General features: G+C 35.9%; 2 protein-coding genes and 1 pseudogene across 2 annotated transcripts; 2 read left to right on the forward strand and 1 right to left on the reverse strand.

The window, feature by feature from the left end:
- The first annotated feature begins 15,342 nt into the window (after positions 1-15,342).
- On the forward strand, positions 15,343-16,775 carry LOC113281644 (flavonol synthase/flavanone 3-hydroxylase-like). The gene is made up of 3 exons (XM_026530431.1): positions 15,343-15,788; positions 15,879-16,200; positions 16,291-16,775. Exons 1-3 carry the CDS (start codon positions 15,424-15,426, stop codon positions 16,558-16,560), a joined length of 957 nt encoding a protein of 318 aa, XP_026386216.1. The 5' UTR covers positions 15,343-15,423; the 3' UTR covers positions 16,561-16,775.
- A 121-nt stretch (positions 16,776-16,896) lies between these two features.
- Positions 16,897-19,656, reverse strand: LOC113281643 (annotated as a pseudogene).
- A 188-nt stretch (positions 19,657-19,844) lies between these two features.
- Positions 19,845-23,843, forward strand: LOC113281645 (glutamyl-tRNA(Gln) amidotransferase subunit A, chloroplastic/mitochondrial-like). The gene is made up of 10 exons (XM_026530432.1): positions 19,845-20,461; positions 20,555-20,866; positions 21,216-21,395; positions 21,491-21,585; positions 21,671-21,746; positions 21,906-21,983; positions 22,231-22,324; positions 22,422-22,471; positions 22,645-22,758; positions 23,323-23,843. Exons 1-10 carry the CDS (start codon positions 19,892-19,894, stop codon positions 23,398-23,400), a joined length of 1,647 nt encoding a protein of 548 aa, XP_026386217.1. The 5' UTR covers positions 19,845-19,891; the 3' UTR covers positions 23,401-23,843.
- Positions 23,844-25,300: the final 1,457 nt, after the last annotated feature.

A 25,300-nucleotide genomic window follows, 5' to 3' on the forward strand; every position in this document is an offset into this window, starting at 1 on the left:
GCAAAATACGCCCAATTCAGAAGAAGAGGGGAAAATTGTATGTACACCTTTCATCATCCACCACGTGTACAGAAAGAGACACGTGGAAGGCATGCAAAACAAGATATCAAAACATGATAGCAAGCATCTCATCAGAAGATGCCACCGGTCAGCAGATCTGACGGTCAGGGACAGAGGATCACAGAGGTATGATGGCTCAGAGGAGCACCAGATAATACCCCTTTGGTGTTATCACACCCAATCCCGAGGAAGATCCCAGATCAACGGCCGAGAGAAAGTTTGGCTGACACAGATGTGACCAGACAAAGAGACACTTGTCTGACACGAGCAGACACCCATCTACCCGCATTAAATACCAAAGAGATATACACGTGTCAATCGGCTCGTGGAAGAGGCGAGGATAATCCTTCGTATTCAAGCTCAGGCCGCAGCATATTCCGAAGACCTCTGCGTGATAGGCACAAAGCACAAGAAGATAAGATTACAACGGCGCCTCAGAAATGGGACCCACGTTCCAACCCTATAAATACCCCTCTCCACTAAGAGAGAAAGGGTCGACCAATTTAGAGCAATTATAGGAGAATATAGGAGAGAGAAATAGGAAGATTAAGTAATCCCCCTACTTCCGTAGACCTATGTATACTCTAAAGTCATTCGACTATCTTTGTAACCATTCAATACATAGTGAAACACCAGCCCCTTGGATGTAGGCCTTAGTGCCGAACCACGTAAATCTGTCTTATTTACATTTCAGCACCTTACATTCAGCGTTAAACTTCATATGCTTTACATTTATACTTGATTCTTGGTTTATTCCTTTATACGAACATTATTTATGATAATATTCGACTAGACAATGATAAGTCCGAAGACTTCGAGTCGATGAATCGATATAATCATCCCCTTTACGCATACGACGTACTATTCTAGAATTAGGATGTATGCGAGTATTGTTTGTGAACACGTGGATGGCTTCGTGATTTATGTGTTCACAATGGGCAAACAAAGTTTGTGTCTGAGTGGTCTGGGCGACATTTGCCTATCAAAAAAAGGTCATGGAATGTTTTAATTGTTGGTTTAAATTCAGTTAAAAGCCTATTAGATTTTGCATGCTATCCTCTTCCGATATCAGCTCAATATATCTGCTCAGGACCACATGCTTGCATTTTATGGAGTTTGTACCTGTGTTTGTTTTGCTTAATTCATAGAGAAGTGGCATGCTGGTAACTATAGAATCCAAGGCCTTGTGGACCTTCTTGTAGCCTATCTCTCTAGCAAGAATGAACCCATCTCCACACCTTTGTACCCTTGCCGTCTTAAATAATGGCTCCATTGAGCCTCCATCATTTTCCTTTAAGGATCTGTTTATAAAACAATAACAGAATGATTAGGTTTTATCTGCTTGTAATTACTTGGTCTCCAAAATTTTAGATTTGCACCTAGACACCTAAAATGGGCACTGTAGGTGCTATGTATACAAAGTATCTCAGATTCAACCGGTCTTTCACACGGCAAGAATAGGACTACCAAAGCTTACAGCACAGTCACAAAAAGTCGAGCAAAGTAAGAATAGAGCAAGACAAGTACTTCTTCAATCAAGGTGTATCCCGATTGAATAGGGCATCCATTTTGATGACCCAGCTGCCAAAAGAAAGGGGATGGTAGAAAACCAGAACTTGGACGGTTGCACCAACTGAAAACTAAAGCTTTATATTGTAGATGGGAAAAATATGGTTTAGTCCAAAAACCAGTCCAACTGTACGATTTAGTCCGGCCCCAGTCAACTATGTACAAATTAGTCCAAAATATGTAAAAATACACTAATAATTCTTATTACAATTTAGTCCAAATATTTACAATTTAGTCCAAACATGATGTCAGCAATTTTAAATAGTATATAAATTATTAAAAAACAATTTATCTTTCGAACCGCTAATTCAAAATTTACAAATTTTATATATTCAGAAAGCTCTTTCCGAAATCTACAAAAAGAGTACCCTTATGACAATAAAATTTTCATTTTAAAAAAATATTAATTTACACTAGTGCGTACAACCATGTTTGACAAGGAATATAGACATTGAGTTAAAGTAATACATATTGCATCAACTACTACCTCTGCAATGCATATTGCATCAACTACTCCGCATGACCTCTAATAGAAACTAACGAAGATTCAATGAGACATTGATAAACTTTTTCAGAGGTGATAAGATGTGATTGGTAATCATCTGCTTCAGTAATTATCTTTCATACGTTCGCCATCGTGAGTTTCTTATCAAATTTTCCAAATCCACAGGAAATTGATTGTTGAAAACATTGTAGATTTTATCACCACATGCGCATCTGCAGCCAAATACGATGTATTAAAAAAAAAGAGTATGCACCACTTTGTACAGATAACAAAGAACCAAGCAGTTACATACATGTCGTTAAGATGTTCTTTGTAAATTCCATCGAAAAGAAACATATACAAAACAAGATTCAGGTTGTGTGTTCCCATAAGTCACCCAAAATGTATAAGATTGAAGTCCAAATTTCGACCGTAATCATAGATTGAAAGTCAGGTCAAGGGCTTCATAATTCAAAAACTATGGTCAGCATCAAAAAGAGTCAACATGTGCACAACTATGTGCACATTAACAATAATCATGTATACAACTACCTACACATGTTAGATAAAGAGTACACCATTTTCCACGCAAGACCAACAACTAACAAGAACTGAGAATAATTGCTCTGCAATATTTTGTTATCAGGCAAGCTCAAGCATACACGGAGATGAAATGAAACAGTTGTAATTAAACTCAAGCTATTATGTGCCATGCTCCTACAGAAATCTTACGAAGAAGAAAGATATGGTAACCATTCAATCACCCTTTTAAAATGTGATTTATGTTCATATAACATATCAGATTTATGTTCATATACTAAGAAACCATACGTACCAAAAAATGAGTTAAAATGTCCTAACAGTTGAAAGCATCACTTGGTTCCCTATTTCTGAAATTGCAGCTACATGTTACTACTGAATGTCGATGTTAACGTAATCTGGTACTTTATGCGAAATTAAACTTGAACAAGAAAAACTATTATTAAACATCATATGTACAACTATGTACACATTAACAATAAACAAGTGTACAATTATGTACACATTAAAACAGGTGTACAATAATGTACACTAACAACTTTCACTCACGTATTGCCTTACATAAAGTACACTTCCAATGAACACACCACAACAAGCTCTTATATGTCAATGAAAACATTATCTCAGAGAATATCAGGTGCTGCATTTTTGTCTCATTTTGACAAAGACCAACATCAACTCTGATTATTATTCAGAGTTGTTGGGTTCAAAAATGAGTTAAAATGTCCCAACGGTTGGAAGCATCACTTGGTTCCTATTTCTGAAATTGCAGCTACATGTTACTACCTAAATGCGATATTAACATAATCTAATCCTTTATGCGAAATTAAACTTGAACAAGAAAAACTATTAATAATCATCATGTGTACAACTATGTACACATTAACAATAAACAGGTGTACAACTATGTACACATTGATAATAAACAGGTGTACAACTATGTACACGTTAAAAATCACTAACAACTTTGGCTCACGTATTTTCTTACATAAAATACCCAATGAACACACCACAACAAGCTCCTATGTCAATAAAAAAACTATCTCAGAAAATATCAGGTGCTACATTTTTTTGTCTCACTTAGCATGTATCAGTATCCAGATGCCTAAGCTCCGATATCAATAAACTATATGTAAATCTATACGAGTCCCTTGAGATCATCTAGCATGTTAAGTACAAATCTAGCAAATGATGAGTAACTTCAGTTAGGTTTGAAGTTAGGTGAACTATTGATGGTTCACATACCTGTCTCATGACTAGATCGGATAGAATGTTATGAATCTCTGAATCTTGCATAGCCTCGGCCTGCACAATAAAAATAACACGATTGTTATCCAGACTCAAAACCAGAAATTTTGAAGTACTTGCAAAGAATCTTTTTTCTCGAAATGCCAACTACAAAAAAAGTGGAAAGAACAGATCAGATCTTCTCTCACCTGTCTCATAATCATCAGCACTGACATCACCATGGTTCGTTTTGTTAATTACTGCCACACATCTGCAATAACATTCTGAGACATTAACTTAGGAACGCAACTTGTACTGATTATTAAGAAGTGCAATATTCAAAATACACATATATGCTCATATAAAGTATGAAGTATGAACTGTCGCATTGCTCACATTAAGGTTCTTGGTAGCATTATCCCACATTTGAATGAATACTAACAAAATCTCAACAGGTGTACAACTTTGTGCACATTGAAAATCAACAGGTGTACAATTATGTACACGTTGAAAATCCAACCCATCATATGCTAAATCAGAAAACTTATCTGTCGTTGGAGCTCTATTCAGTGACTTTTATCGAAAGAGATTAGAACTCCACTTCCCGTATATAAAAAAATTAGATTCGGGTTAAAATTGGGCTGCAATTCATTTTAAGCAATGGAATCATACACAACGAATCTCACCTAAAATAAATCTTGGGAAAGAAATGGTATAATAAGGTGCACACAACTAATAAACTTGTTTTTTTTACTGTAAAGGTTTTAGAGCTTGTGCTGACGATAGTTTTATGACCAGACTTAAAATGAACAAAGTGGACTAAGCATATGCCACATATCAAAAATAAACGTTTTCGTGTGCAAACATACATTCAGAGTTTTTGTGTTATACACCATTTCTTTCAAGATATTACCAAGTCTCTAACTCAATAAAATTCCTAAGTCACCTCATTTGGATTAATTAATCAACTGTTCAAGCTGTGGCAAATGAAAATGAAACAAATCTAGAAATTTTGTGTTGCTTTGCATCAAGGAAAACATGTCTACTAAAAAGTCTTGCCTATGCTCACATTGGATTCATGACAGCCCCTTCAAATTAAAACTAAAGCAACCATAATAAGTAACAAACAGAAAACAGAGTCTTACTCCCAAGGCACATCTCCCACTTGCTTTCAATCGCCATCCTTATCCTCACATGCTAGAACATTTTCTGATCCATGTAGAAAATCCCTATGCTTGTTTTCTCTCCCACGAGCCCCATGCGACCCATTGACCCGAGGCATACAGAAAAAAAAAATCACCAATCCATGATAACAAAGGATTTTGAAGTGTCAAAAATTCAATACTAGGTTTAAGGTTCTTGCAGTCGGGAATACAAAATAATTTACCAATATTGAAGCAGCTGAACATCTTGTCAAGAGAAAAAGATAGCTCCTAATACTCTTAGTAAGTTCTCAAGTCTAACTTTCGCATATAAGGGGCACCATCCATGCTGAGCTTGACATACAAAGCACTGGAACCAGGTTTTCCATCTACTTCCTCGCTGGTCTTTGTAGTAATCGTTAATGTATTTTTCCGGACTGACCTTATTGGCAGCCAACCAACGGCCTGGGCCCTGTCACGCGAGGAAGGTCAGTAACTAGCTTCGTGGTAAACCAAATCCACTTATCTAAAACTCCCTTTTGTTGTAACTTAAACTAAAAATTAAGAATGTAGCTAGAAGTACCAATTGCTAAAGAATGTTACCAAAAAGACCAAGACTTAGAACTGAAAGGACTGTCAAAAAGGACATACCCTATTCCCATGATCAAGTAAAAAATTCTCCGTCTTAATACCTCTATAAATGATACTATTCTCATAGCAATAAAAATCAACTGGTATGCAATTATGTACACATTGGCAATCAACAAGTGTACAACTATGTACACCAACATATATAGTATTCGATTCTTGCAGAGAAATAGAGATAAGAAATCATTTGTAAGAAAACGACTGGATGTGTAACTATGGAAAGAAGAAAAAAGGAAGATGATAGCTTTTACATTTACATTTCATATGCATGTCTATCTCTGTTATGTGATTGACTATCAGTCCATGAGGAGAATGAAGAATTTAAGTTGTCTTAAGGTGGTGGTGGGGGGGGGTCATCTATTATGAATGCAAGAAAGTAGAAATCTATCAATAATATACAATGGTAACGGCCCTTACCCTCAGAAATGACCACCACCACCATTGCACAAAGATAGAGTTGTCGGAGACTATACCAACTGTGAGTCAAAATGAAAAACGTACCTCTCCTTCCAAATCTGACCACCCTGTAGTCTTTACTTTACTACTACACTCTTCTTTCTTCTAGTCCTTATCAGCTCTAGACCATTACTTTTTTATACTGACCATAACGGCAAACAAACACGTACCATTTGTTTATTGCTTTTAGTGTTACTGCAGATGTAATTTACTAGCTACTGCTTGTGTGTACAAAGTTTGCACATACGACATAATTAACATTGATGAGCGTATCTTTAATTATACTGTCTAAAATGTTTGTTGATAGTTGTTTAAAATTTTTGCAATTAAACTCGACCAAAACAAGGTTTGGGACCACTCTCTCATCAAAACACATCCTATATCCCAACAGCTGAGGAAAGAAATCGACATACTAATTGAAACGAGCTATATTGAGCAGATGAATTTAGTGTGTAGAACAACTGGACATTTCTTAACCAAGTATAATGAAGAAACATAATGGACATAAATGAGTAATGACCTAGTTTAGGTGACCCACAGTCAAAGCTGCTATCACCTACATGGCCAAAACTGGGTCATCCACGAGTCCACCTTGACAAATCTGCAATAACATATAAAAGTGCATCATCAATCAACAGAGAAAGTTATCGAGTAGGGGGGTGAAGAGTTACAAGATATTATCAATAGGAGCATTGTTTTACACTGAAATCTATCCCTAGGTATGTCTAGTAATTAAGCTGACAGTTTCATATTTCAGCTGCCGGAATCAGGGGAATACCCCCCACATACATGTACTGATTGCACAGATTCTTAGTTTTGCAAGTAAATCCTAATCCATGTGAGGCAGTAACCAACACAAATGGATAGCCTTTGCTCTATTTTATGACAATTTGGTAATTAATCATCCAAATTTATGATTTAAGAAAAAAATAAAATCAGATCATTTTGTTTCATTGAAATTATGTCTTTCAAAATCTCTCCAAGACATAACACCCTAAATTTGCAATATATTTATGTTCTTTGCAAGATTTTCACTTGAAATTTATAAATAAGAAGTGAACTGTAAAATCAAAACCTAAAAAGATAACAAACAGGGGGTTTTAAAGCTAAACCTCTCAATTAATGTCTAAGCATTTTCAATCTGACCTGTGCTTGATTCCTAACCTAAAACATCTAATACAAATATTAAATCTGCAAAAGGACTAAAGTATCCAAACCTACCGAATCTCGAACCCCAAAATCTACAAAAGAGATAATAAATCACATAAAGAAAATCAAAATTGGTAGGAATGATTACAATAGCTAATGTATCAACAAGATATGCTCGTCGCTTACCTTTCTTTATATCTCATCTGACAAATCCGCCGACAATCATTTCCATTTAAATGATGACTCAAATATGGAGTAGCAGAAAACCTAATCGATGATGAAAACGAAGAAAAATTGGAACTCTATCAGTAATTGTTGTTCCTAAACATTTTTGTTGCAATTTTTGTTGGTGATTTCTTCTATCTTCCATACAGTTTCAGCTAATTCTTCGAGAACAAATGTTGATGATGTCGGATTCAGGCATTGGTACTCAGATTTTGGTTTGAAGATGGAGATTAAATCGATTAACGTTTTCTTAGACTCAATTTACGAATTCTAACTCCGCTGATTTATACCAAAACTTGTTGAGACTTTCTTTCAGATTTTTCCGTCGACGAAACCTAATTCATTTCAGAAACGAGAAAGAGAGAATAAATGAATTACCTAGGATTAGGAACAAACTACTCTTGATTTTGCTTTCAGGTTTTTCCGTCGACGAAACCTAATTCATTTCAGAAACGAGAAGAGAGAAGAAATGAATTACCTAGGATTAGGAACAAACTACTCTTGATTTTGTACGAAGGTTACTTTTGTCATCCAAACAATTCATTTTGGACTGAATCGTTTGGAAAAGGATTAACTCGTTCTAAATTTTCATCGACGGAAATGTAGAACGAATTAATCCTTTTCCAAACGATTCAGTCCAAAATGAATTGTTTAGATGACAAAAGTAACCTTCGTACAGAATCAAGAGTAGTTTGTTCCTAATCCTAGGTAATTCATTTCTTCTCTCTTCTCGTTTCTGAAATGGATTAGGTTTCGTCGACGGAAAAACCTGAAAGCAAGTCTCAACAAGTTTTGGTATAAATCAGCGGAGTTAGAATTCGTAAATTGAGTCTAAGAAAACGTTAATCTATTTAATCTCCATCTTCAAACCAAAATCTGAGTATCAATGCCTGAATCCGACATCATCAACATTTGTTCTCGAAGAATTAGCTGAAACTGTATGGAAGATAGAAGAAATCACCAACAACAATTGCAACAAAAATGTTTAGGAACAACAATTACTGATAGAGTTCCAATTTTTCTTCGTCTTCATCATCGATTAGGTTTTCTGCTACTCCATATTTGAATTATCATTTTAATGGAAATGATTGTCGACGGATTTGTCAGATGAGATATAAAGAAAGGTAAGCGACGAGCATATCTTGTTGATACATTAGCTCTTGTAATCATTCCTACCAATTTTGATTTTCTTTATGTGATTTATTATCTCTTTTGTAGATTTTGGGGTTCGAGATTCGGTAGGTTTGGATACTTTAGTCCTTTTGCAGATTTAATATTTGTATTAGATGTTTTAGGTTAGGAATCAAGCACAGGTCAGATTGAAAATGCTTAGACATTAATTGAGAGGTTTAGCTTTAAAAAACCCTGTTTGTTATCTTTTTAGGTTTTGATTTTACAGTTCACTTCTTATTTATAAATTTCAAGTGAAAATCTTGCAAAGAACATAAATATATTGCAAATTTAGGGTGTTATGTCTTGGAGAGATTTTGAAAGACATAATTTTAATGAAACAAAATGATCTGATTTTATTTTTTTTCTTAAATCATAAATTTGGATGATTAATTACCAAATTGTCACAAAATAGAGCTAAGGATATCCATTTGTGTTGGTTACTGCCTCACATGGATTGGGATTTACTTGCAAAACTAAGAATTTGTGCAAGCAGAACATGTATGTGGGGGGTATTCCCCTGATTCCGGCATCTGAAACATGAAACTGTTAGCTTAATTACTAGACATACCGAGGGATAGATTTCAGTATAAAATAATGCTCCTATAGATAATATCTTGTAACTCTTCATCCCCCTACTCGATAACTTTCTCTGTTGATTGATGATGCACTTTTATATGTTATTGCAGAGTTGTCAAGGTGGACTCGTGGATGACCCAGTTTTGGCCATGTAGGTGATAGCAGCTTTGACTGTGGGCCACCTAAACTAGGTCATTACTCATTTATGTCCATTCTATTTCTTCATTATACTTGGTTAAGAAATGTCCAGTTATCCTACACACTAAATTCATCTGCTCAATATAGCTCGTTTCAATTAGTATGTCAATTTCTTTCCTCAGTTGTTGGGATATAGGATGTGTTTTGATGAGAGAGTGTTCCTAAACCTTGTTTTGGTCGAGTTTAATTGCAAACGTTTTAAACAACTATTAACAAACATTTTATACAGTATAATTAAAGATACGCTCATCAATTTTAATTATGTCGTACGTGCAAACTTTGTACACACAAGCAGTAGCTAGTAAATTACATCTGCAGTAACACTAAAAGCAATAGAACTAAAAGAAATAAACAAATGGTACGTGTTTGTTTGCCGTTATGGTCAGTATAAAAAAGTAATGGCCTAGAGATGATAAGGACTAGAAGAAAGAAGAGTGTAGTAGTAAAGTAAAGACTACAGGGTGGTCAGATTTGGAAGGGGGTACGTTTTTCACTTTGACTTACAGTTGGTATAGTCTCCAACAACTCTATCTTTGTTCCATGGTGTTGGTGGTCATTTATGAGGGTAGGGGCCGTTACCATTTGCATATTATTGATAGATTTCTACTTTCTTGCATTCAGAATAGATGACCCCCCACCACCACCATCTTAAGACAACTTAAATTCTTCATTCTCCCCATGGACTGATAGTCAATCACATAACAGAGACAGACATGCATATGAAATGTAAATGTAAAAGCTATCATCTTCCTTTTTTCTTCTTTCCATAGTTACACATCCAGTCGTTTTCTTACAAAAGATTTCTTATCTCTATTTCTCTGCAAGAATCGAATATTATATATGTTGGTGTACATAGTTGTACACTTGTTGATTTCCAATGTGTACATAATTGCATACCAGTTGATTTTTATTGCTATGAGAATAGTATCATTTATAGAGGTATTAAGACGGAGAATTTGTTACTTGATCATGGGAATAGGGTATGTCCTTTTTGACAGTCCTTTCAGTTCTAAGTCTTGGTCTTTTTGGTAACATTCTTTAGCAATTGGTACTGCTAGCTACATTCTTAATTTTTGGTTAAAGTTACAACAAAATGGAGTTTTAGATAAGTGGATTTGGTTTACCACGAAGCTAGTTACTGACCTTCCTCGCATGACAGAGCCCAGGTCGTTGGTTGGCTTCCAATAAGGTCATTCCGGAAAAATACATTAGCGACTACTACAAAGACCAGCGAGGAAGTAGATGGAAAACCTGGTTCCAGTGCTTTGTATGTCAAGGTCAGCATGGATGGTGCCCCTTATCTGCGAAAGTTGGACTTGAGAACTTATTAAGAGTATTAGGAGCTATCTTTTTCTCTTGACAATATGTTCATCTGCTTCATTATTGGTAAATTATTTTGTATTCCCGACTGCAAGAACCTTAAACCTAGTATTTAATTTTTGACACTTCAAAAGCCTTTGTTATCATGGATTGGTGATTTTTTTTCTGTATGCCTCCGGTCAATGTGGACCGCATGGGGCTCCTGGGAGAGAAAACAAGCATAGGGATTTTCTACATGGATCAGAAAATGTTATAGCATATGAGGATAAGGATGGCGATTGAAAGCAAGTGGGAGATGTGCCTTGGGAGTAAGACTCTGTTTTCTGTTTGTTACTTCTTATGGTTGCTTTAGTTTTAATTTGAAGGGGGTGTCATGAATCCAATGTGAGCATAGGCAAGACTTTTTAGTAGACATGTTTTCCCTGATGCAAAGCAACACAAAATTTCTAGATTTGTTTCATTTTCAGTTGCCACAACTTGAACAGTTGATTAATTAATCCAAATGAGGTGACTTAGGAATTTTATTGAGTTAGAGACTTGGTAATGTCTTGAAAGAAATGGTGTATAACACAAAAACTCTGAATGTATGTTTGCACACGAAAACGTTTATTTTTGATTTGTGGCATATGCTTAGTCCACTTTGTTCATTTTAAGTCTGGTCATAAAACTATCATCAGCGCAAGCTCTAAAACCTTTACAGTAAAAAAACAAGTTTATTAGTTGTGTGCACCCTATTCTACCATTTCTTTTCCAAGATTTATTTTAGGTGAGATTCGTTGTGTATGATTCCATTGCTTAAAATGACTTGCAGCCCAATTTTAACCCGAATCTAATTTTTTTATATATGAGAAGTGGAGTTCCAATCTCTTTCGATAAAAGTCACTGAATAGAGATCCAACGACAGATAAGTTTTCTGATTTAGCATATGATGGGTTGGATTTTCAACGTGTACATAATTATACACCTGTTGATTTTCAATGTGCACAAAGTTGTACACCTGTTGAGATTTTGTTAGTATTCATTCAAATGTGGGATAATGCTACCAAGAACCTTAATGTGAGCAATGCGACAGTTCATACTTCATACTTTATATGAGCATATATGTGTATTTTGAATATTGCACTTCTTAATAATCAGTACAAGTTGCGTTCCTAAGTTAATGTCTCAGAATGTTATTGCAGATGTGTGGCAGTAATTAACAAAACGAACCATGGTGATGTCAGTGCTGATGATTATGAGACAGGTGAGAGAAGATCTGATCTGTTCTTTCCACTTTTTTTGTAGTTGGCATTTCGAGAAAAAAGATTCTTTGCAAGTACTTCAAAATTTCTGGTTTTGAGTCTGGATAACAATCGTGTTATTTTTATTGTGCAGGCCGAGGCTATGCAAGATTCAGAGATTCATAACATTCTATCCGATCTAGTCATGAGACAGGTATGTGAACCATCAATAGTTCACCTAACTTCAAACCTAACTGAAGTTACTCATCATTTGCTAGATTTGTACTTAACATGCTAGATGATCTCAAGGGACTCGTATAGATTTACATATAGTTTATTGATATCGGAGCTTAGGCATCTGGATACTGATACATGCTAAGTGAGACAAAAAAATGTAGCACCTGATATTTTCTGAGATAGTTTTTTTATTGACATAGGAGCTTGTTGTGGTGTGTTCATTGGGTATTTTATGTAAGAAAATACGTGAGCCAAAGTTGTTAGTGATTTTTAACGTGTACATAGTTGTACACCTGTTTATTATCAATGTGTACATAGTTGTACACCTGTTTATTGTTAATGTGTACATAGTTGTACACATGATGATTATTAATAGTTTTTCTTGTTCAAGTTTAATTTCGCATAAAGGATTAGATTATGTTAATATCGCATTTAGGTAGTAACATGTAGCTGCAATTTCAGAAATAGGAACCAAGTGATGCTTCCAACCGTTGGGACATTTTAACTCATTTTTGAACCCAACAACTCTGAATAATAATCAGAGTTGATGTTGGTCTTTGTCAAAATGAGACAAAAATGCAGCACCTGATATTCTCTGAGATAATGTTTTCATTGACATATAAGAGCTTGTTGTGGTGTGTTCATTGGAAGTGTACTTTATGTAAGGCAATACGTGAGTGAAAGTTGTTAGTGTACATTATTGTACACCTGTTTTAATGTGTACATAATTGTACACTTGTTTATTGTTAATGTGTACATAGTTGTACATATGATGTTTAATAATAGTTTTTCTTGTTCAAGTTTAATTTCGCATAAAGTACCAGATTACGTTAACATCGACATTCAGTAGTAACATGTAGCTGCAATTTCAGAAATAGGGAACCAAGTGATGCTTTCAACTGTTAGGACATTTTAACTCATTTTTTGGTACGTATGGTTTCTTAGTATATGAACATAAATCTGATATGTTATATGAACATAAATCACATTTTAAAAGGGTGATTGAATGGTTACCATATCTTTCTTCTTCGTAAGATTTCTGTAGGAGCATGGCACATAATAGCTTGAGTTTAATTACAACTGTTTCATTTCATCTCCGTGTATGCTTGAGCTTGCCTGATAACAAAATATTGCAGAGCAATTATTCTCAGTTCTTGTTAGTTGTTGGTCTTGCGTGGAAAATGGTGTACTCTTTATCTAACATGTGTAGGTAGTTGTATACATGATTATTGTTAATGTGCACATAGTTGTGCACATGTTGACTCTTTTTGATGCTGACCATAGTTTTTGAATTATGAAGCCCTTGACCTGACTTTCAATCTATGATTACGGTCGAAATTTGGACTTCAATCTTATACATTTTGGGTGACTTATGGGAACACACAACCTGAATCTTGTTTTGTATATGTTTCTTTTCGATGGAATTTACAAAGAACATCTTAACGACATGTATGTAACTGCTTGGTTCTTTGTTATCTGTACAAAGTGGTGCATACTCTTTTTTTTAATACATCGTATTTGGCTGCAGATGCGCATGTGGTGATAAAATCTACAATGTTTTCAACAATCAACTTCCTGTGGATTTGGAAAATTTGATAAGAAACTCACGATGGCGAACGTATGAAAGATAATTACTGAAGCAGATGATTACCAATCACATCTTATCACCTCTGAAAAAGTTTATCAATGTCTCATTGAATCTTCGTTAGTTTCTATTAGAGGTCATGCGGAGTAGTTGATGCAATATGCATTGCAGAGGTAGTAGTTGATGCAATATGCATTACTTTAACTCAATGTCTATATTCCTTGTCAAACATGGTTGTACGCACTAGTGTAAATTAATATTTTTTTTAAATGAAAATTTTATAGTCATAAGGGTACTCTTTTTGTAGATTTCGGAAAGAACTTTCCGAATATATAAAATTTGTAAATTTTGAATAAGCGGTTCGAAAGATAAATTGTTTTTTAATAATTTATATACTATTTAAAATTGCTGACATCATGTTTGGACTAAATTGCAAATATTTGGACTAAATTGTAATAAGAATTATTAGTGTATTTTTACATATTTTGAACTAATTTATACCTAGTTGACTGGGGCCGGACTAAATCGTACAGTTGGACTGGTTTTTGGACTAAACCATATTTTTCCCTTTATAGAATGTATCATCTATGATTGAGACATTTGTGGATTTCCACAAAAACATCAGTCCACTACATGTCACATGGAATGAGTACCCAGAATCGGGAAACATATATAGATTGATCTGAGTTGTCTTGCCGTACATTATACGTTCGCATGTCAGTGGTGCGAGTATAACCAAAGACCAAAGAGGGAAAAAAAGATCAAATTTTGGGTTTAGTATGGTGTGTGACGCTACGGTGGAAAGACTAAATTTGGTCAGACGTACATTATACGTTCGCCTGGTGTGGGGCGTAGACTATACCAACGCCTGATTGGGACGTGCACTAAAATAAATGAAAGAAGTGGGGCGGAGGTATAATGCCCGCCCCACTAAAATGATTTTGGAAACAAAGAATGGGGCGGGGGTATAATGCCCGCCCCATACAAAATAATTAAAAAAAAAATGGGGCGTAGACTTTACGTACGCCCCATGTGAAGCGTGAACTATACCAACGCCTGGTGTGGGGCGTAGACTATACCAACGCCTGATGTGGGACGTGCACTATATGTCCGCCTGGTGGTGGGGCGTGAAGTATATCAACGCTCGACTATATCTGGGTTTAGTCTTGGTCCCAGACCAAATATACTCTGGGTTTTAGTCGTTGATCAAAATTTGATCGATAGTACGTTCCACTACGTCTGTTCAAAAGACCAAATATTTGGGTTTACTCTTCCACTGTGGACGCTCTAAGGAATTCCACTTCCCATAAAGTTCTACTAGATGGATCCTCATTACTGTGCTGGAAACTGCTATATCTTGGAATGACAGATGTAGAGTAAGTATATCGCCATATCTCATGAAGTTGACTTTGAACAACCTGTAATACACTAAGAAAAAGTCGTATATACGCTAAATTATACGCTAATTTTAATTAACGAATGCTCACGTCTGGCGTCTGGCGATCACTTATAATAATGTCCGAGTTGCATATAAGTAGAGTATAATTTTGTTATTAATACCAAGATTATGATCACTTATAATCATACACCAATCCATCTCTCATTATTTCCTTAATGGATAGAATTCCTACAGTTGACCTCTCTCCTTTCTTAAACTGTAATGAAGTAGATTCAGACGATGATCAATTACTAGCTCAGAGGAAGAAAATCAAGGAAGTTATAAATGAGGCTTGTTCTGAATTTGGCTTTTTTCAAATTTTAAACCATGGTATTCCTACTAGTTTGATGAGCCAAACACTGGATCTCTCTAAAACATTTTTCAACTACCCTGACGAGGAGAAACTCAAGTGTAGTCTTGCACCTCTTCCAGTCGGATACAACCGTCAAGCGAGTCCCCACACAGGTCAAAATGAGTACCTGCTATTCTCTCCCAGATTTGGGTTTCCAGCTATATATCCTGATACTCCTGCAGGATTCAGGTTTGTTCCAACTTAACCGATTCTATTAAGCACATCACGGTAGGTACAATAATATGTGCAGCTGATGTTTATTTACAATATCATTATCAGGGAAGTATCAGAAGATATCTTTTCCCATCTAAAAAAAACTGGGTTGGTAGTGGAAAGAATTTTGAATGAATGTTTCAATCTCCCACCTAATTTCCTCCACGAGTACAACCCTGACCGAACCCATGACGCCATGATGCATAGAAGCTACCAACCTACCACTGATATTGAGAATAATGGATTATACAGCCACCAGGATCCAAATTATTTTACTTTTGTGTTTCAAGACAAAGTAGGGGGGCTTGAAGTTCTCAAGGATGATACCTGGATTCCAGTAATTCCATCCGAGGGTTGCATCATCGTCAACATAGGCGACGTGCTTCAGGTATAAATAGAAATAAACCTCCTTTTATTATGGTTATATACGCATGTAGTATAATATCGAATAGTGTGCATATGCCCTTGTTGTTTGAAGGTGTTAAGCAACAATAAGTACAAGAGTGCAATACACAGGGTGGTGAGACCAATAGCACCTCGACAAAGTCATCACTCAGTTGTATACTTCTATGATATAAACGGAGATAAATGGGTTGAACCTTTACCTCAATTTACAAAGAAAATTGATGAGAAGCCAAAATACAAAGGGTTCTACTACAAGGACTACACTGCACTGCGGGTGAAAAACGCACAGCGATCTAGCTCGGAGGATGTTATTCGAATTACCCACTATGCTTTACCTGATTAGCATAGTGAGACATGTCCAAGGAGAGACAACTACAGAAAAGAAAAACCAAAGAAGAAGGGAGAAAAGAAAAAGTAGAACCATTTATCTCCTCTTACATTGTAACAGAACTACACAAAAGAGGACCCCTAAACCTTTATGAGCAGTCTACTAGCAATGTAATCATCTCTATGTGTTTCTGTAATAATTATTAAGTCTGCTATTACGTTTCATCTTCAGTTTTTATATTGTGTGCATAAATATACCTTGTTCCATGTAGTTAGCTAACTGAACTAAAGAGCTTGAGCAAAGAGCTTCTTACCAGATCATTGTGGATGAGTAACAAAGAGCTTGAGCAAAACTGCAAAACTGATTGATAAGAAGCCAAAGGCAAAGATGCACTTCTAAAACCAGAAATTCTTTCCTTCTGAGTGCAGTATAAGTTTGATATAAACTACCGTATAAGACTAATAACTAATCAAGTGTTTCCACTTCTCATATAGTTATTGCATCTTTCAAGCAAGATAATTCAACAAAAAAGAAAAAATGCCAAACTTAAGCTCGCGCACAGCACGCCTCGAACTGAACTAATAATCATAATCCTTAAATGGAGTTCCAGAAACAGAACAACGAGCCTTACATTCATCTCCGAGATGCTTTGGAATCTACGTAGCAGCTTCAGTGTTTGGTGCAGATAATTCCTCAACACCATTTCCTTCAACCAGCTGACACAAAAAGATATGAAAAATTATGTATCTACAATTGGCACAAAGAGTGAAGAAAGAAAAGCGATCATGTTGAAATTTGTGGATAACATGTAAAGTGCATTATCTCCGTAAAATGAATTCATGAGGCTTCCAATTTCCAACTATTCAAGAACATTTAACTACTAAATTATGTTCTCATGTCAGATTTTTTTCAGATACAGACTTAATTAGAAGCAAGAAGGGCATAGCTGAATCTCTCATTGCTTTACTTGGTTAGTACTTGGAACTAGATTTTTAGGTGTCTGACTACTTTGTCTTGAATCAAGTTTAAACCAAATATCATTAGATACGACGATCAATCGATCGGTCTAATTGACCTAATTAACTTCAGAGCTTATTAGGAAAAAAATTCTTGTAGAGACTAGATAGTAGAAAAATAAAATCATCAAGTCTGCAGTACCAAGGATCCTATTTGCTCGAAAGCGCCCATTACTTTAGGATCCTCCTCGTATTCGTATCCAACTTCCAGTATTCGTGGACCATTAACAGACCACAAAGATCTTCGACCTGCTTCCTGTACAAATATTTAAATAAAGATACATAAGCCAAGCAGTAGAATCCACTAAAATGCAAAAAACAGCAAATGAAACACCAAATTCTACGAATTTAGGTATATATATTCCCCTAGGTGTGTGAGATGGATATATCTGATAGCTACATCCTGACACTGTCAGAATTCAGAACCATGTAATTATATCATTATGCGCATGGATGAGCAGCAACAACAAAACACCAATCTGACCTGTAAAACAATCAAATAAATAGATTCCAGTGCTTGGATACGAATTTCTAGATCATCAATTTGTTCTCGTTCAATTGAGAGTGCACTTGAAAGCTCAAGCGGCATTTTAGATAAATCCTCTTTGCTATAAACCTGAACAAAAAGTGACAGATCAAGAGAAGAAACTGTAATATTAGCATGATGATGGGCGATAAATATGAAATTTCAAAAGGTCCCCTCAAACAATGTAAAAAGATGTACCATTGAGGAAACTTTACCTTCTTTCCAGCAACAGGTAGTAAAAGAGCTGGCCAAAGAAATTCTGACATCAAAATCAAATCCTGTAGCTGATCTTCAGCTTCAAAACAACAATTCTTAATGGTTCCAGAAACCTAAGATCATCCAATCAAAATCACTGCACTGGTTACAAACAGGACTTAATTACAAGATTCTGTAAACTTCAGAGAAACACCTATCGGCTAAGGAAGAACTTTAATTTCCTGACCATACCCCTTTCTTTCTCAAGAGACTAGGTGAATCAAATTGCCGAATGATTTGTTTCAGAAGACCTCGCTTAGGATTCATCAGGATTGTCCGTCCTGCTTTCATTTTTGAAATGTTCACTAGTATGGAGCCTACATGCTCAAAGGGGTCATCTGTGCAAAAGCAACAAATAAATGAACGCTATCAAGGGGTAACAACACTAAATACTGCTAAGAATGACAGCAAAATGGTTACAACCAAATTAAAACAGCAGGACTAAATGCTAATAGTAACAATGCAGGGTGAGAACCTAGAAAACATAGTCGGAACTATCAGACTGGGAAAGTTATATAGTGAAGTCGGCACTCAAAAGGAAAGCCATTTTCAGCAGAGCTCAAGGTAGCATGTCCTACACTACCTAAACATAGTCGGACTATTGGATATATAGTGCTATCTCACTTTCTAGACACACGAAAAAGAATTGGAAAACTTTTTATATACCTTTTTCATCTGTTGATGTACAGAACGATCTAACAAGCTTCATAACATACAGCCCTACCACCTTATCCTCTCCAATCTAAAGACAGGACAAAAAAAACAAATATAAACTTCATAGTTCATAACAAATAGATAATAAATGTAGCAGTGGTAGCTTAATACCTGCAGTAACGAAGTAATTCCTGCATCGAGCTGCGTGAGATTAACGAGAATCATAACCAGCAAACGCTTAATTACAGAATCTTTCTTATACAACAAGTCCATCACTATGTTAACCATTCCAATCTCAACCATCTTTGCCGATAAATTTTGGATTTTCTGAAAGATTTACAAGAGCTTCAGCTGCAGGCACAGAGACCTCCTGAAAGTTCATAACAAATTAGTCAATATAACCTCAATAAACACATAAAATTGAAAAAGAAGGGTATAATTATTATATTATCACCTGATTTTCTCCTAAGAGACGAGCAAGTGAGGGTGCTGCAACGTTGGAGTATTGTATGATACGTTGCACACCATCTTGTGAACCGGTTAAGTCTCTAACAATATCAACAGCTGCCTTCTTCACTTGTGGTAAAGGAGATGATAGGAAACCCAAAAGTTCTTCAAGTTCAGTCGCCATTGTTGAGCTAATTCACAGAAAATCTTTAAACCCTCACTCGGTTCTAATTACAGGAAAAAAGTACTGATTTTATACCGAAGGGGGTTTTAATCTCGACCATCCATTAAATACGAACATGGGTCGGTATCAAGATCTCCAGTTAATAGTTTAACCGACCCGAAATAGACCGCCCATATCACACCCCTACCTGCAGTATTATCAAGAGAAGATTACAACAAGATTGTGGAAGAACAGGGTTCAGGGTTCAAAACCCTGAGAGAGAAGATGATATCAGCAATTCAAAACCCTAGAATTCAGTTTCTATTCCAATGCCGATATCAGTTCAATTTCCCGCCAAAAACTCGACATTTTCATTGGTCAACTATACTACTGAATTCAGCATCTTCTTCTAAGGTACTTACTGAAAAAACCCTAACTTCAACTTCACCACCAACATCAGAAATCCTAACAATTCGGAAATCCTTGTTATCTCGTGAAAGAAAGGCAGTAGAAATAGCAGAAGAGTATTTGAATAGATTGAGACTTACTGAACCTACAATTAAGAGTTTCTTACACGTTTCAGAAAATGTAATGAAAGAAGCTCAAGAAATTGATTTGAAAATTGAAAGAAATGAAGAATTAGGTGTTTTAGCTGGGGTTTTGATTGGTGTTAAAGATAATATATGTACAGTTGATATGCCATCAACTGGTGGGTCAAGAATATTACAAGATTATAGACCTGCTTATGATGCAACAGCTGTGAAGAAGTTGAAAGAATCTGGTGCTATTCTTGTTGGGAAAACCAATATGGATGAGTTTGGTATGGGTAGTACTACTGAAGGTTCTGGTTTTCAGGTTTGAATTTGGATACTCCACTTCATTTTTATATCTGGAATGTGTGGTTCAGTTTGGGGACTGAAATATTTTGTGATTGATTTTGTTATGTAGGTGACATCAAATCCATGGGATGTAAGTAGGGTACCTGGAGGGTCATCGGGAGGTTCAGCTGCTGCTGTTTCTGCAAGGCAGTGCGTGGCTGCTTTGGGTAGTGATACTGGTGGAAGTGTTAGACAGCCAGCGTCTTTCTGTGGTGTTGTGGGAATGAAACCAACATATGGTCGTGTGTCAAGATTTGGGCTTATGGCGTATGCTTCATCATTGGATGTTATTGGATGCTTTGGTTCATCGGTTGCAGATACCGCGATTCTTTTAGAAGCAATTTCTGGTCATGATATATTTGATGCCACTAGTAGCAAACGTGTGAGACTTCTTCCTTGGGTGTTTTTCAATTGTTTGATAGAAAAATAATGACGGTTCTCAGATGAGGGAGCCACTCCACTCTGGTATACATAAGCTAGAATGCTTCTTAGGTAGAAATTTAATTTGTTTGGGCCAGTTTTAATGCATGTCACGTTTCCTCATTCAAAGATTTAAAGCTGTTATTTAGCGTGCTGCTTGATGTTGGAACTTACTAGAGTTACTTAAATTAATGTTCCAATTTTAAATGTCGGTTTGCAATTAATATTGTTATATTCTGAGCAGTGTTTGAACCACAAAATGCATTTTCAGTGGTGTGGCATTGCTAATGATGTGTTACGTCATGTTGCAGGAGGTCCCCAGCTTTGCATCTCAGTTCATCTCCACTGAATTGTTGGAATCCAAGCCTTTAAAGGGACTGAGGGTTGGAATAATCGGTGATACTCTGGGAGATGGTGTTGATAAGCCAGTAGTGTCCACCATTAACGCTGCTGCCTCGCATCTGGAAGAATTGGGATGTACAGTATCTGAGGTATTTTTCCCTAACTGCTTTTTCTTGTTACCTTTTCATCACTTGTCCCAATCATATGTTATGCATCTCACATGTCTGCCTATTTATGAATGCAGGTTTCTTTACCCTCCTTTTCTCTCGGATTACCGGCTTACTACATTCTAGCTTCATCTGAATCATCTTCAAACTTATCCCGTTATGATGGTGTAAGGTGATTCACATCACATCCTGATTATTTTAGGAACAATGCTACCCTCATCGGAGTTCTCTTAAATTGTTGCCTGCTTACATTTCAGGTACGGAAACCAAGCTGCAGCAGAAGAGCTTAATTCTCTTTATAGTGATTCTAGATGTAATGGGTTTGGTCCTGAGGTAAAATTGTTTGTTGCTTCTCACTGTCTATGACTGAGTTATTTATTTATGGTTAGGTACTTCAACTCAGATGCCATGCTGCCAATGTTTTGGCTGTTTTACGTTAGGTACTGAAAGTTCGAAAGTAGGTCTTATAGAGGTTAATGGTTGTCTTCACAGGTCAAAATGAGGATTTTGATGGGAACATATGCTCTCTCCGCTGGTTATTATGATGCTTATTACAAAAGGGCACAACAGGTATAACTTTCGATATGTTCACATATATTTGGATGAGATTCTTACTTCCACGACATTATAGTAGTCAACAAAGATGTTATTCTGTCTTGAAATTCTTATTTAGATGGTGATATACTTTCATTTCTGGTATGTTCTATCATTCCATAAGTTTTGGAAAATTAAGTTGATAGGTCTGACATTTCCTTGTCTTTTGTTTGTTATCTGCCCTCACAATAATAGGAAAGCTTATGATTGTAATATGTTTTAGGTAAGGACTTTGGTTCAGAAAAGCTTCAAGGACGCGTTGAGGGAGAATGATATCCTAATTTCACCTGCAGCACCATCAGCTGCTTATAAGATGGGTATGCCACATTTCAGCTTATGTGTTTTTTTTTCCTTCTTTTTTCTTTCTGTTTTTTTCCCCCTCTTATTTCTGATCATTGCCGTTGATATTTACAGGTGAAAAGAAGAATGATCCATTGGCAATGTATGCAGGTGACATCATGACTGTAAGTATATAAAACTGTTCTGTTCCCCAGAAATGCATTTGGTGTACTCTTTTGGTTGTTCTCTAACCCGGTGATCAATGATTTATGTGGTTGAACTTCAAAACTCACCATGTGACTTGTCAGTTTCAATATTTATCCTGTTGGTTCCCTAAGTCGTGTTGTTCTTAACATAGGTCAATGTTAACCTGGCTGGGCTACCTGCGCTGGTTTTGCCATGTGGATTCGTTGAAGGAGGACCTGCTGGCCTCCCTATTGGACTTCAAATGATTGGTGGACAGTTTGATGAGGTATTTAACAAAATTTCCTTTAATGGTGGTGGATGTTTTTGTTTAGCTTACGTTTTTTTTTTAAAATTTTCTCATATAAAATGCAGTTTCGCTACTATATGCCCAAACATACTACCTTATTAAAGCATTTAGGCTTCTTCTAGCAGAACTGTTGAACCGTTAGCTGTTTAGAAACGAACTAGTCAGATTAGTCTAGTCCATGTCTACATCCTTGTAGTGATTTTAAAGCTCCAGTTGTCGAACATGTATACATGATTCTAGCAGTACTGTTGAACCGTTAGCTGTTAAGAAACGAACTAGTCAGATTAGTCTAGTCCATGTCTACATCCTAGTAGTGATTTTAAAGCTCCAGTTGTTGAACATGTATACATGATCCATTTGTGTTTGATATCTCCTAAGATGGTTCCGACTTAAAATCAAACGCAGTTCCCCATTGGTCAGAAAGAGTCAATGTCATGGCCACCTGTACTGCAAAAACTTTGCGTTGCATTAGCAACACTTCTAGTAAATTATCACAAAGATAATAATATGCAGCCACTACTAATATTTTTCTCTATTGATTAGGGGAAATTGCTCAGAGTGGGCCACATCTTTGAGCAAACTCTTCAAGGTTGCAGATTTATTCCCCCATTGATAGCGTAGAGCAGGGAAGGTGTAAGCTATGGTTGTTGATGCAGGAAGCTAAAGAAAGTATGAGCACATAATGACATTTATCCGGTCCAGCTGTAAATGTAAATCAGTTCTTGCAGGACTTGACACTTTTATCTCCTGCCAGATTCGGCCTACACAGAGCCGTCTTATAGACTAGGCCGGCTAGGCTATTTGCCTAGAGCCTCAATTGTTGGCGCCCAAAACTGTAATTTTCCTTTAGCTTGTTTGTTTTTCTTCCCAATATAGGTAGTGCTGTTACATAGTGGTCTACCACTGATTTTGTCGATATTCATACTATATCTAGCTGTGCACCACTTACAACTTCCTATTGCATCTAGCCTTTACTTTATTTTTGTACACTTTTATGTAAGAAAACCAGAATTCACTGTATTAAGCATTTCTCTTCAAAGATATTGTCCTTCCTAGTGAATTCATATAATTCTGATGAATATCACTATACCACTAGCAGAGAAATTATTTAATCAAATCAGTAATTTTTTGAAGCATGCTATATTGATTTAAGCTAAAAATGAAATTAAAAAGATATTATATTGAGTCATCAATTAACTACCTATAATCTTAAAAAGTAGGGACTATGTATTCCCAAAAGATAGTTTCAAAAGATCTATGTTGACTTCCTTCTGTCAGCCCCTTGGACGTGGAGGATTTTGCCGAATGGATGGCATTAGGCTTCTGATTTCGTTGCGCAAGTACCTCATGGTGTCTCAATCCAGATAGTGATGAAATGTCTCCCCCTTTGACGTGGAGGATTTTGCCGAATGGATCGCATTAGGTTTCTGATTTCGTTGATATATCTCACAAGTACCTCATGGTGTCTTAATCCGGATAGTGATGAAATGAAGTGATGAAATGAACGAGGTTTTGTGAGTTTTACTCTAAAGCATATTTATGTTGAATGTTTGTTTGTTGTTGTTTTTCTAGAAGTTGTGACATCGTTATGATTGCGGTAGTTGAGGAACTCTAAATCCTACTATAAATTTGATGTTATAATTGATGGAAAAAAAGTATATCACAACAAAGATTATCAAATTGGAAAAGACCAAAACATCAGGAATCAACTCTTTGAATTCAAGATTCTTTCTTAAAATTGAACAAAAAGGGAAAAGTAACTGACCCTGGTCCTTCATTCATATCAAAAGTACTTCGTTGAATTTTTTTTTTATAAACTATGATGGGAATTAACAAGGAGCATTTTGGGGGAAACAGAAAAGCATAGCTTTGTGTTTATCTGATTTGATTTTAATGGTTAGAGAAACAATATGTTATTACAGAGTTTTTAGAAAATAAGAGACCAGTCCATTAAGATTATGATGAATCGATTATATTATTTGAGATTTATGGCTTGTTTTTTTATGAGGAACACGACCACACGGAGGACTCGAGGTTTTTTCTTGTAAAGGACAAAAAAAAAGAAATTGTATAATTGAAAAAGATAAAAAATTACTTTTCATACGAGGCATTAGTTGTATTTAAGGAGAGAAAACGAACCGGAACAATTATTTAATTTTCACTACCGGAACAATGATTACCCACTATTAAGATAAAGGAAGCTAACAACATAGTCTCTTGTTGTGGGTCCTACCACACATAGTGGTAGATACCGAACAGCCACTATATATTGGAAAAAAAGAAACGTATACATAGACGCCTACATTTGTATTTGGGATCTTGCATACTAGCGTTAGTTTGTAGGACCCAGATTTGGTTGGTAACCTAGTATTTTCAGATGTAAACATTAATTTTGATGTGAAGTTTAATGTGTCAACTAAACAGACAAACATACGCGTTATTCACAAATTATAAGCTTCATACATTCAAATTCTAAACATGCCTGTATGATTATACTCCATCAATCATTTTTATACTCATT

The sequence above is a fragment of the Papaver somniferum genome, chromosome 5 (assembly GCF_003573695.1).
Source record: "Papaver somniferum cultivar HN1 chromosome 5, ASM357369v1, whole genome shotgun sequence".
NCBI lineage: Eukaryota > Viridiplantae > Streptophyta > Magnoliopsida > Ranunculales > Papaveraceae > Papaver > Papaver somniferum.

Excerpts from the sequence above, each read along its gene's own strand:
- LOC113281645 (XM_026530432.1), top strand. The coding sequence starts at position 19,892 with ATGATATCAGCAATTCAAAACCCTAGAATTCAGTTTCTATTCCAATGC. Across the intron at positions 21,984-22,230 it reads ATTACAAAAGGGCACAACAG|GTAAGGACTTTGGTTCAGAA; the intron begins GTATAACTTTCG and ends AATATGTTTTAG. Across the intron at positions 22,325-22,421 it reads ATCAGCTGCTTATAAGATGG|GTGAAAAGAAGAATGATCCA; the intron begins GTATGCCACATT and ends TGATATTTACAG.
- LOC113281644 (XM_026530431.1), top strand. The coding sequence starts at position 15,424 with ATGGATAGAATTCCTACAGTTGACCTCTCTCCTTTCTTAAACTGTAAT. Across the intron at positions 15,789-15,878 it reads GATACTCCTGCAGGATTCAG|GGAAGTATCAGAAGATATCT; the intron begins GTTTGTTCCAAC and ends TATCATTATCAG. Across the intron at positions 16,201-16,290 it reads ACATAGGCGACGTGCTTCAG|GTGTTAAGCAACAATAAGTA; the intron begins GTATAAATAGAA and ends TGTTGTTTGAAG.